This window comes from Eumetopias jubatus, unplaced genomic scaffold (assembly GCF_037043125.1).
Source record: "Eumetopias jubatus isolate StellerSeaLion01/CBP00866 unplaced genomic scaffold, mEumJub1_p1.0 scaffold_10, whole genome shotgun sequence".
Classification (NCBI taxonomy): domain Eukaryota; kingdom Metazoa; phylum Chordata; class Mammalia; order Carnivora; family Otariidae; genus Eumetopias; species Eumetopias jubatus.
Genome location: NW_028274816.1, coordinates 103,945,142 through 103,955,809, shown reverse-complemented (window position 1 = coordinate 103,955,809; position 10,668 = coordinate 103,945,142). Strand labels below are relative to the sequence as shown.

At 60.4% G+C, this 10,668-nt stretch overlaps 1 protein-coding gene across 2 annotated transcripts; it reads left to right on the top strand.

Moving 5' to 3' along the window:
- The first annotated feature begins 1,681 nt into the window (after nucleotides 1–1,681).
- On the top strand, nucleotides 1,682–10,223 carry GRB7 (growth factor receptor bound protein 7). 2 transcript variants are annotated; one of them, XM_028089940.2, is made up of 15 exons: nucleotides 1,682–1,857; nucleotides 5,802–5,958; nucleotides 6,075–6,228; nucleotides 6,411–6,567; nucleotides 6,694–6,815; nucleotides 6,912–6,989; nucleotides 7,279–7,416; nucleotides 7,753–7,863; nucleotides 8,045–8,143; nucleotides 8,412–8,492; nucleotides 8,595–8,711; nucleotides 9,116–9,170; nucleotides 9,301–9,388; nucleotides 9,494–9,587; nucleotides 9,754–10,223. In XM_028089940.2, exons 2-15 carry the CDS (start codon nucleotides 5,807–5,809, stop codon nucleotides 9,898–9,900), a joined length of 1,593 nt encoding a protein of 530 aa, XP_027945741.1. In that variant the 5' UTR covers nucleotides 1,682–1,857; nucleotides 5,802–5,806; the 3' UTR covers nucleotides 9,901–10,223. The 2 variants fall into 2 exon arrangements, with proteins under 2 accessions (XP_027945741.1, XP_027945743.1); XM_028089942.2 differs by lacking the exon at nucleotides 1,682–1,857 and adding an exon at nucleotides 3,328–3,418.
- The last annotated feature ends 445 nt before the right edge of the window (nucleotides 10,224–10,668 follow it).

Sequence of the window (10,668 nt, the reverse complement as noted above, 5' to 3'; positions counted from 1 at the left end):
ACATTCCTGGGTCTTGGCCCCAGAGACTGAGATTCAGTAGGTGGGGAGGGGCCCAGGGATCTGTTTTTTATACAAGCCTGAGGAGACGTGGAGGCAGGTGGTCACAGGCCACACTTTAAGAAACACAGCTGAGTCCAAAGCACTTGCCTTTCTCCACACCCGCTCGAGCTCACCCGTGTGGCTTCCTCTCCTTCCTTCTCCTCAACCCCACTCTGCCTCCGCATGCTGCGTCCCCTGCTGCTCAGGGCTTTGGCACCTTTCCTCATCGTGAACAGTACCCCCCCCCATTCCCACCCACCAATCTCACCCTTCCCCCTGCTCCAGTTCTCCTCTGCTCGCTCGTCACTTCCACAGAGAAGGCTTCCCCAACTCTCTGGGTGGGTCATTCTCCCAGCATACTGGTCACCTGTCATTTCTCATTTTTGTGTGCCTTTTTTTTTTTAGGGGGGAGGGGCAGAAAGAGGGAGAGAACCGGAGACTCTTAAACAGACTCCACACCCAGCGTGGAGCCCAACACGGGGCTTGATCTCACAACTCTGAGATCATGACCTGAGCGGAAATCAAGAGTCGGTCACTTAACTGACCAAATCACCCAGGTGCCCCTTGTGGGATTCTTCGGTGAACATCAGTCTCCCCAGCTGGGCTGCATGAGGATAAGGGCAGGGTCTGTTTCTGCTGCCCCCCACTTTTCCCCCAGTACCGAGCATGGGGTTTGCATGTAGTAGGTACTTAACAGATACTATTGAATGAAGAAAGGAATCGTCCAGTGCTTTGCACAAGATGCTGTGCCATGGCCCAGGTGACCTCGCCCCCTCCCCCACTTCTTTGCTTAGTCCACTCCTACTGGTTTTTCGAGGAAAACCCCTTTTGGAGAAAGTTGAGGCTGGAGCCACTCCTTGATGGTCCCCCAGGGCAGACCTCTTATCACCCTTAAGGACTGTTTGTTTACCCAACTGTCACCCACTTGAGGTTGGGAGGTGGCCACTGCCTTTGATCTGTGGCTTTCCAGGCCCTCTCCCTGACCCTTGTGTTTGGCTAATGCTGGAGGAGAGAGCTAAAGTGATCTCTCGAAGGGGAGTCCCCTGGCACCTGGCCAGAGCTTCCCCTAGATCACTCCTCCCAGTATGAGACCCTGCCTAACCCCTTGTATTTCAGAAGAAGCTGAGACAGACTTTGCAAAGAAGGGAGAACATCCCCCCTGGGTGCCTCTGAGGGCCAGGGTGCAGGCTGGGTGGCCAGACTGTGGCTGGAGGTCAAGGGGCAGCCCCTGTTGCTGGACACCCTTCTGGCCGGTTTCCCTCTTTCTCTGAGTACTCTTTGCCCCATCAGGTGGGACCCAGAGGCCCACATAGGCCCCCAACTTGGCCAATGAGCAGACCCGATTTGGTGAGGAGCATGGGGAAGGGTGAGCGCCCTTTCCCCCTACCTTCCAGCCCCCGTCCGTCGTCCCTACCCCCCCCACCCTCACGAGGACTCTCGATCTTTGCTCTTGAGGGCTCGCCTGTCTTCCCCGCCTCTCCCCTGGCACCTGCTCCCGGGCTAAGAAGGGCAAAAACAATCCCAGCCGGCGTAGTATCAGGGAGTCCCCGCCCCTCCTCCTATGGTTCCTCCTCCCATGCTTCTACCCCAGGCCCCGCCCCCACCTGCCCGAGATAATTTTAGTTTCCTTGGGCCAGGAGCCTGGACACACAGGGCTCTCCCTCCCCCCAACCCTCACTTCTGCGTCCAAAGTCGGGACACCCTCCTACCACCTGTAGAGAAGGAGTGGATTTGAAATCAAGTCCAGGTATCTGGGGTCCCAAGACAGAACCGGACTTCAGACCCGGTGTCCTGCTGCTCCTGCTGGGGCTCCTCCAGGTAAGATGACCAAAATCGGTCCCAGCCGACAACCTGCTCCCACCCCCAGCCAGCCACACCAGGGCCCCAGGCTGTGCCCGTGTCAGGGCCAGGAGCTGGCAGGTTGCCCAGGTGGCGCCTGCCCCCCCCTCCTCTTTCCCCCCTCAGTGATGGCAGGCCAAGGGCGGGGGCAGGAGGGGGACAGGTAGTTAAGGGCCTGGCGTCTCCCTCCCTAAACCGGTGGCCCCAGCCAGGTGTTCCTACGCCCAGGGTCCAGGTAAGGACCCAACGGGCACTTCATCTTGAGGGTGGGGAGCAGCGGCAGGTCCCGGGTCAATATGGAAAGATTCAGCCTCCTGCTGTGTTGCTCCGGCCGCCTCGCTTTCTCTTTTTCTCCAATCTCCCATATCCCGCCCGTTCCTCGCCATCTGCCCTCAGTCTTTCCCTATTCTCATTTCCTGTGTCCTTATTCCTTCCTTTCCTCCCTGTAGCCCGCCTCCCCCCGGCCCCCGGACAAAGCAGCTGATGGGGATGGGGAAGGAAGATCTCCGATCCTCTCCTCCCCGAGACGCGGCTTTCCCGCTGAAACTAGCCCCTCCCCACCTTCCCAGAAAGAGAGCTAGGAGGGGGGCAGAACACCGAGGACTGCCTCGAGTCATTCCTGGCTCAGCCCGAGGTTACCCGTTTGAGGTCTTCCCAAGGCTCTACCAAAGACTGACGTCTCCGCGCGGGGGCTGGGGGCACTCTCCAATTTGGAGGGCAGCAGAGGGGAGGGATCCCCTAAATTGTTAGAGCTAGGTCTCCGGATTGTTTGCCTGCTCAGAGCACAGGGTCCTGCCCAACGTAGGGAAGGTGGGGGCGGGGCAGGCCCGGGGGTCCTTCCTGGCGTCGGAATGAAGGCTCGAAGGCTGGAGGGCTGGCAGCTGAGGGGTCTGCGGCGCAGCGGGGCCTAGGAAAAGTGTGTGTGCGTGTTTGGGGGCCGTGTTTGGAGAAAGACCCGAGTCTGGATCTCCCTGACACGGCGGGGATGGAGAACGCACCTGTCCGCCCTTGGAAGGCCTCCCAACCCTACTGCCCCTCAAGAATGGCCCCTCTTGCTCGCCCTGTCCTAGACTCTGCTCTCCCCTCTCCCCCCGATCCTGCTGGGGGAGCCCTCCAAGAAGGCAAGCAGCCTGTAATGATTAACTCCACGACACAATCTAGCATTCTTCCCAAATTAAACTTTAAGAAAGTTTACCCCCCCTTTTCCCATTGGGCGTTTTTTCCAGAGTGAGGGAGTGGGCGGGGCCTCGGGGTCCTGGGCCCTCCCCCCAACTCCGGGTCACCTAGGGGTTTCCCGCCTCCTCACCTGGGCCCTGCACCCTCAGAACTCCCCCGAAGGTTGAGCCTTCCACTCCCCCCCCCCACAATAAATCCCGATGGGGGGCGGGGCGTGGAGTGCTGGGCCGGACCCGGGCCTTCTCGCCACGCGCTGGTCCCCCGCCAAGGCCTCGGCCCTGTCGGCCCCTCCCCCTCCCCGGCTTAGCGACGGAGGTGGCCTTGTTTTCTACGGGCCCTGCCACCCGCCCTCGGGGCCAGCCAGGTGGGGCAAGATTCAGGAAGTAAACAAGGAGGCAGGAGGCTGGGAGGGCGGGAAGGAGGGTGGGGCCCGAGCCGCGGGGCAGGGGAGGCCGTTGGGGAAGCGTCGGCTTGCACTTGTAGTGTTGAGGGGACTGATAGATTTTGGGGGTCGGTTTCTTCAACAGAAGCTTTCCCTAGGGCCCCCGTTTGAAAGGTTCAGGTCTCTTGGGAGGGTGTTCCCTGGGCCCCACAGGTAGGACCCGTTCTCCTCCCATCCCATCTATTTGGATCTAACCGCCCCACTCTTCTCTTGCCTTAGAAGGGTCTGGAGGTCAAGGTGGAGGGATCGAAAGGCCAAACCCAAGTCTTCAGTGGCCCTCCAGCCGTCCGAGGCCGGACTCTGTAATCTGATTCTGATTTAAATCTGCTGCCGACTCCCTGCCCAAACACTGCCCCATTCCTCTTCCCTCTGGGATGGAGTGGGACCCGGCTTTTGGTCTCTGGCTTCCTCTCTGGCTTCTCGGCAGCCCCCCAGGCTCCCTGGAGTGAAGTCACCAGGGCTGGTGGCCAGAGGGTGGATGGGATAGGAGCGGGGACATCGTGTCTTGCTGTTGATGTTCGCTGGTGGGTGTGTCCTGCCGGCCCCCCACAGGACCCTTAGCCCCACCCCTGCCGCTCCCGCCGGGCCTTTCCTCCTGTCTGTCTGTGTCTGTCCTCTAGGGTGTCTCGCTACTCCTGCGCCTGCAGTACGCCTCTGGCCAGGACACCCCAGAGAGTGTGTTGGGAGGACGTCATCCCCCAGGGTTGACTTAGCCGAGTCCTCTGCGCCCACTGAGGCCTGGGTGCTAGGGGTGGGCAGCAGCCGCAGAATGAAAACCTGGTAGGCCCCAGACAGGATAGGGAGCACTGTGTGGTTTCTTTGGGTGAGTGAGGGCATCACTGGGAGGTCGGCTGTGCTCCAGATGGGCCTTTGAATCCAGGCCAGGCCTTTTTCCTCCCCTTGGGTGAGGGGGCTCCCCTCCCCCCTAGGCTGGGCGGAGACTACCGAAGGTCCCGCCTGGACTGGAGGTAGGCCAAGGGTGGGGAGGAGGAAATGACCTCAGAGGAGCTTGCAGGCCCCGCATCCTCTTTTCTCCCCCAGCCCACCCCTGCCCTGCGCCTCCCCCAGCCCTCCCGGCCTGGTAGGTTGGGGGTAGGAAGCGGGGAGGCGGGTAGAGGCAGAGCTGTTTGTTTCTCCTAAGCCAGGAAGTCGTGCAGATGAGTCAAGGTTGAGTAGAGAGCCCCAGGCAGTGCTGTCCCGCCCCACCCTGACTCACTTGTCCCCCAGATCCCCTCACTTAAGGGTCAGGGGACTGCCCCATCCTGGAGGGTCGATGCCAGGTGCTGTAGGCCTCCTAACAGCGCTGGCCTAGGTCTCAGGTTCTCCCAGGGCCTCCCAGGTTCTAGGCCTGCCCAAGGGGTCCTGCTTCCTGTGGAGGACGGGCCTGTGCTGCCTCTGTCCCCAGTGGGCATCTTTGCCCCAGCTCACCTGTTCTTGTCCTAGGTGCCTGTGCAGCACCGGTGGGCGATAGGACGTGGGTGGGACCCTGGCCCTTCCTGGGGGTGCCGGGCCGCTCCAGACCAGTGGATGGATAAGACAGGTGCACGGAATTGCCTCAGAGGCCCTAGCACAGTGCAGGGAGGGAGCCCTTGGGCTGAAGGGGGGAAAATCCAGGCAGGCTGCTCCGAGGAGGTAGCCCTGGCAGTGGGGCTTCAAGAAAGTTGGGCAGGAGAAGGAATCTGGAGAGGGCACACAAGGTTGCTAGTCCTGTCCTCACTGAAGCTGAGCCTGCCTCCTGCCCTCCTGGTTCCTGTCCTTTCCCACCTCCTTCTCCCCTTCTGTGCATCACTCAGCACTTGGGCAGGCGTTGCCACAACAGGCTCTGGCAACTGGGTCTGGCAGCGAAGCTCTGGAAAAACCCGGGGCAGAGCCCAGAGGAGTGAGTGCCCCATGCTCAGGGCGTGCTCGGAGACCGAGAGTAAACCTCGAGCAGGCTGTGGGGCGCGGAGTCTGTTGCCGCTGCCCAGCTTGTGGTGGGGGGACCCTCTTGGCTCTTCCCCTGGGCAGTGGAAGAGCACTGGACTTGGAGTCCAGACACTGAGTTCCACTCCCTGACTCACCTGTGATGGGGGCAAGAATGTTTCCTTCTCAGGGACTTGCTGTCCCTTTTGCAAATGGGCTCACGCTACCCTTTCCTGAAGGCTCCAGGCAAACTCCAGTTAGAGGGGGGAGCAATAAGGTGCTGTGTCCACTCTGAGGGGCACCTTGGCAGCTGTGTGAAGTCAGGAGGTCTGGGTCCTCTTGGCCTCTCTCCCCGGGACAAGGGCACGAGAGCGGCTGCTTTCAGCCCCCTCTTCTCCCTCAGATGTTATGGAGCTGGGTCTGTCTCCACCTCATCTCAGCAGCTCCCCAGAAGACCTGTACTTGGCCCCTGGGACCCCTCCTGGGACTCCCCCGCCTCCCGATGCCCCTCTGCCTGGGGAGGTGAAGAGGTCCCAGCCTCTGCCCATTCCGACCAGCAGGTACAAGGGGGTAATGGAGCTGAGGAGGGGCTGGTGGGGTTGGGGGGGGGTCAGTGCTGGGTAACACAGAAGCGTGCAGTCAGCAAATTCTCTGCCCCCCCTACCTTGGGCCACAGGAATCTTCTTCGAGAGGAGGAGCTGCGGGCAACCTCTCTACCCTCCATCCCCAACCCCTTCCCTGAGCTCTGCAGTCCTCCTTCACAGACCCCCATTCTTGGGGGGTCCTCCAGTGCAAGAGGGCTGCTCCCTCGAGACACCAGCTGCCCCCATGTGAGTCGTCTTGGGAGAGAGGAGGCAGGAATATGGGGGTGCTGTGGGACTGGGGTGGATATGGTGCCACTTCCGTGAAGGTGGGGGGTTTGGTCAGGAGTCCCTGAGGGTAGAGCAAGCAGGGGAAGGGAAATAACCACCCTTCGCCCTTCCTCAAGTCCTCTGCGCTTCCTGGGCTGCAGGTAGTGAAGGTGTACAGTGAAGATGGGGCCTGCCGGTCTGTGGAGGTGGCGGCGGGCGCTACGGCTCGCTACGTGTGTGAAATGCTGGTGCAGCGAGCTCATGCCCTGAGTGATGAAAGCTGGGGGCTGGTGGAGTGCCACCCCCATCTAGCACTGGGTGAGTTGGGGTGCAGGGGGCTGTCTGGGCGCAGAGGAAAGGCTTCGCACCTTGGACTGGGCAGGTGGTTCATCCAGGAGGCCTGTCTGCGCTCCGCTGACCCCTGCTTTTTGCCCTTGACCCCAGAGCGGGGCTTGGAGGACCATGAGTCCGTGGTAGAAGTGCAGGCTGTCTGGCCCATTGGTGGAGACAGCCGCTTTGTCTTCCGGAAGAACTTCGCCAAGTATGAACTGTTCAAGAGCTCTCCAGTGAGTGTGTGTGTGTGATGGGGGGTCTGGGCCCTGGGACACCCTGATCCCCGACCTGGGCCCTCAATCCCTGACTCCTGACTCCTTTCGTCCCAGCACTCCCTGTTCCCAGAAAAGATGGTCTCCAGCTGTGTGGACACACCGACAGGCATATCCCACGAAGACCTCATCCAGGTACAGGGACACCCCCATCCCGTGGCATGGTCATGATTCCCCAGGATCACCTATTGTTTTTTTGGCCCTTAAGCATTTTGCCTCCCCTCTATGTATGTGGTGGAGAGTCTAGCACAGTGCTGAGTGACTGGACAAGTCAATTTTCCTGGCTGACCGTCAGTTTCTTCATCTATGAAATGGGACAGTAAATGTATGTGGCACACCTTCTCTCCTGAAGGCCTGTGTGTGCATGTGTGTCTCCCTGGCTCCCTCTTGGCCTCACCCCTTCCTGCTTTTTTTCTGGCCTCAGAACTTCCTGAATGCAGGCAGCTTCCCAGAGATCCAGGGCTTTCTGCAGCTACGGGGGTCCGGACGGAAGCTTTGGAAACGCTTCTTCTGCTTCCTGCGCCGCTCTGGCCTCTATTACTCCACCAAGGGCACCTCCAAGGTGAGGTCTTGAGGGTTGACAGCCTCAGCCCCTAGGATATACCATTCCCGGTCCTTCTAGGAGTTGTCTCTTCCCTTATTGGAATGCCTAGATCTTTCTGCCCCTGGGCCCCGACACTCTCCGCTGCTCCTTTCCCTCCCACCTTACCTACCCCAGGAGGTAGTAGTAGGAAAGGCAGTTGAGAACTGCATTTGAGTCCTCGCTCTACTTCTGTTTGCTGTGTGACTTGGAGCATTTTTCTGTTCCTCTCTGAAAGCTCCCCAGCTGGCTTATGGGGAAAATAGTAGGGGGAATAGGGTCTGCCTGTAACAAGTCCTGCCTACCCATGCTGCATAGGATCCAAGGCACCTGCAGTATGTAGCAGACGTGAACGAGTCCAACGTGTATGTGGTGACCCAGGGCCGCAAGCTGTATGGGATGCCCACCGACTTTGGCTTCTGTATCAAGGTAAAGACCCCGGCCGGGCCTGGGAGGGAATGGGAGCTGCTCGGGCCCCAGGATCCTACCTAGGGCTTCTGAGCTCCATCTGGGACGCCCAGACACTTCTCTGCACCCTGCCCTGCCCCACGGAGACAGACATCTGGTCCTAATGGCAGATACGGGACAGGCCGGTTTCCTCTTCCTACAGCCGAACAAGCTTCGAAATGGCCACAAGGGGCTTCGGGTCTTCTGCAGCGAGGATGAGCAAAGCCGCAGCTGCTGGTTAGCAGCTTTCCGCCTCTTCAAGGTGGGAGCCCCGGGAGTGGCATGGGGGGCTGGCCCCACCCCCTGGGTCCCGGCCGAGTAGCTCCTCCCTCAGGAATGAGGGGGCCCTGTAGCCTTGCTCTCTCAGTGTGCTTGGGCCAAGGCTGAGTCCTGGCTCTGGCCTCAGAAAGCTCCTTATCCAGGGCAGAGATACAGTCTTGCTCCCCGGGTGTGCTAGTGGCCGGGGCTTTCACAGCCCAGTCCCCAGCACCTGCTTGACCTTGAGCTCTCTTTCTCCCTCCACTCTGCAGTATGGGGCGCAGCTGTATAAGAATTATCAGCAGGCACAGTCTCGCCACCTGCGTCCATCCTGTGTGGGTTCTCCACCTTTGGTGAGTGTGCACTGGGGCATCAGCTGGGGGTGGGCACCTAGGACCCAGCCTGGGGAGATGTGGGCCCTGTTCTGACCCCTCCCCATCCTATCCCATCTACAGAGGAGTGTCTCTGATAACACCCTGGTGGCCATGGACTTCTCTGGCCATGCTGGGCGTGTCATCGAGAACCCCCGGGAAGCTCTGAGTGCAGCCCTGGAGGAGGCCCAGGCCTGGAGGGTGAGGGGCCTACACCCATGTGCATGTTTGTCCTGGGGACCCTTTCTGTGTATGTTTGTGTGTGTGTGTGTGTGTGTGTGTGTGTGTGTGTGTGTGTAAGAGCGGGGGAGGGGCAGAGGGAGAGGGAGGGAGAGAGACTCTTAAGCAGGCTCTATACTTAGCGCCGGAGCCCGACGTGGGGCTCGATCTCACCACCCTGAGATTATGACCTGAACCGAAATCAAGAGTCAGACACTAAACCCACTGAGCTACCCAGGCGCCCCCCTCCATGTGGGTTTCCGTAGTATGGGAGGAAGAGAGGGGTAAGGGAGGGCCCCAGGTGCGGGAAGGGGCTCTATATTCTAAAGGTGCGGGGTAATACCCCAGTCACTCTCTGATCCTCTGTGTTCCCCGCTGCTCTACAGAAGAACCACCGTCTCAGCCTGCCCACCCCAGGCTCAGGCACGAGCCTCAGTGCAGGTGGGTGAGCACCCAGCGCCCCCAGGGGTGGGGGCTGCCGTGGCTTCTCTGAGCATTCCTGGTGGGGGTGGCTAGTAGGGGGGGGGTCTCCTCCCCAGAATGACTGCCCTTCTGCCTCTCCCAACTCCAGCCATCCACCGCACCCAACCCTGGTTCCACGGACGCATTTCCCGAGAGGAGAGCCAGCGGCTCATCGGGCAGCAGGGCCTGGTAGACGGGTAAGGGGCCGGGCTGAGCAGGCCAACAGACACGGGGCTAGGAGAGACCCTGTGTCAGGGCTGTCGCTCTGGGTCCTCGGGTAACGTGGCCCTATCTCCTGGCAGCCTGTTCCTGGTCCGAGAGAGTCAGCGCAACCCACAGGGCTTTGTCCTCTCCTTGTGCCACCTGCAGAAGGTCAAACATTATCTTATCCTCCCGGTGAGTCATTCATCCCTGTTCTCCTCCTCAAGCCCTCTCCAGCAGCAACCCAGGCCGCCCCCTCCGGCCCCCGGTGTGTCTGGGGTCTCTTCTCCCCACGCGAGCAGCGGGGACCTGCACCCTGGCGCCTCTCCCTGACCTGCCATCCCCTCTGGCTGTCCCCCAGAGCGAGGAGGAGGGCCGCCTCTATTTCAGCATGGACGACGGCCAGACTCGCTTCACCGACCTGCTGCAGCTCGTGGAGTTCCACCAGCTGAACCGTGGCATCCTGCCCTGCTTCCTGCGTCACTGCTGTACTCGCGTGGCCCTCTGACGGCCGCTCCCAGCGTGGCCCCGGAGGTGCAGAAGCTCGCCGAGCATCGGAGCGCACCCCTGCTCCAGAGAGAGTTTCTGCTTTGCTCCTTTGCCTCCCCCTCAGGCAGAAAGATTCCCCACCCCCCACCTCTTTCCTCAAGAAAAGGCACTGGGGGTGGCCCTCCCCTCCGTGGAGCTCCTGGGCACTGCCCTGCGGCAGGGCATTGTGGGAGAAATGGGGGCTGCCCAGGTGGTCTGATGCCCCACACTTTGTACAGACTGAGAGGCCAGTTGATCTGCTCTGTTTTATACGAGTGACAATAAAGATTATTTTTTGATACATCTGTGAGTTCTGCTGGTAAGACCTAACTAGCTGGAGTAGAGCAGGGGAGCGGGAGAGGGGGGCGCCAGGCGTTGGTGAATGTGTTGGATGGCTCAGGGCCACGAGTCCTCCGGCCTGGACATTTCTTGAGGGCAGGGTGGTCTTGATCATCTGAGAGTCTCCAGTGTCCAGCAGGGAGACAGGTCAGTAGCTGCTTGTTTAATGAATGCATGTATAAGGGTCTGTCATCCAGGTGCCATCTCCTGACAGGGCCTAAAGCTAATGGAGGTAACAGGCCTGGGAGCTGAGTCCCACAGCACGTACCTTCTGCGAGTCCTGTGGGCCAACTGCTCGGATGAGCCCTGACAAACATGCAGTTATGCGTCTCCCACCCCGACCCGGACACACGGCCCAGCACCTCTCCCAAGTCCCCATGACACCCACTGTCAACCCCTCTCCCTCCTG

Excerpts from the sequence above, each read along its gene's own strand:
- GRB7 (XM_028089940.2), top strand. The coding sequence starts at position 5,807 with ATGGAGCTGGGTCTGTCTCCACCTCATCTCAGCAGCTCCCCAGAAGAC. Across the intron at positions 6,816-6,911 it reads AACTGTTCAAGAGCTCTCCA|CACTCCCTGTTCCCAGAAAA; the intron begins GTGAGTGTGTGT and ends CTTTCGTCCCAG. Across the intron at positions 9,588-9,753 it reads AACATTATCTTATCCTCCCG|AGCGAGGAGGAGGGCCGCCT; the intron begins GTGAGTCATTCA and ends GCTGTCCCCCAG.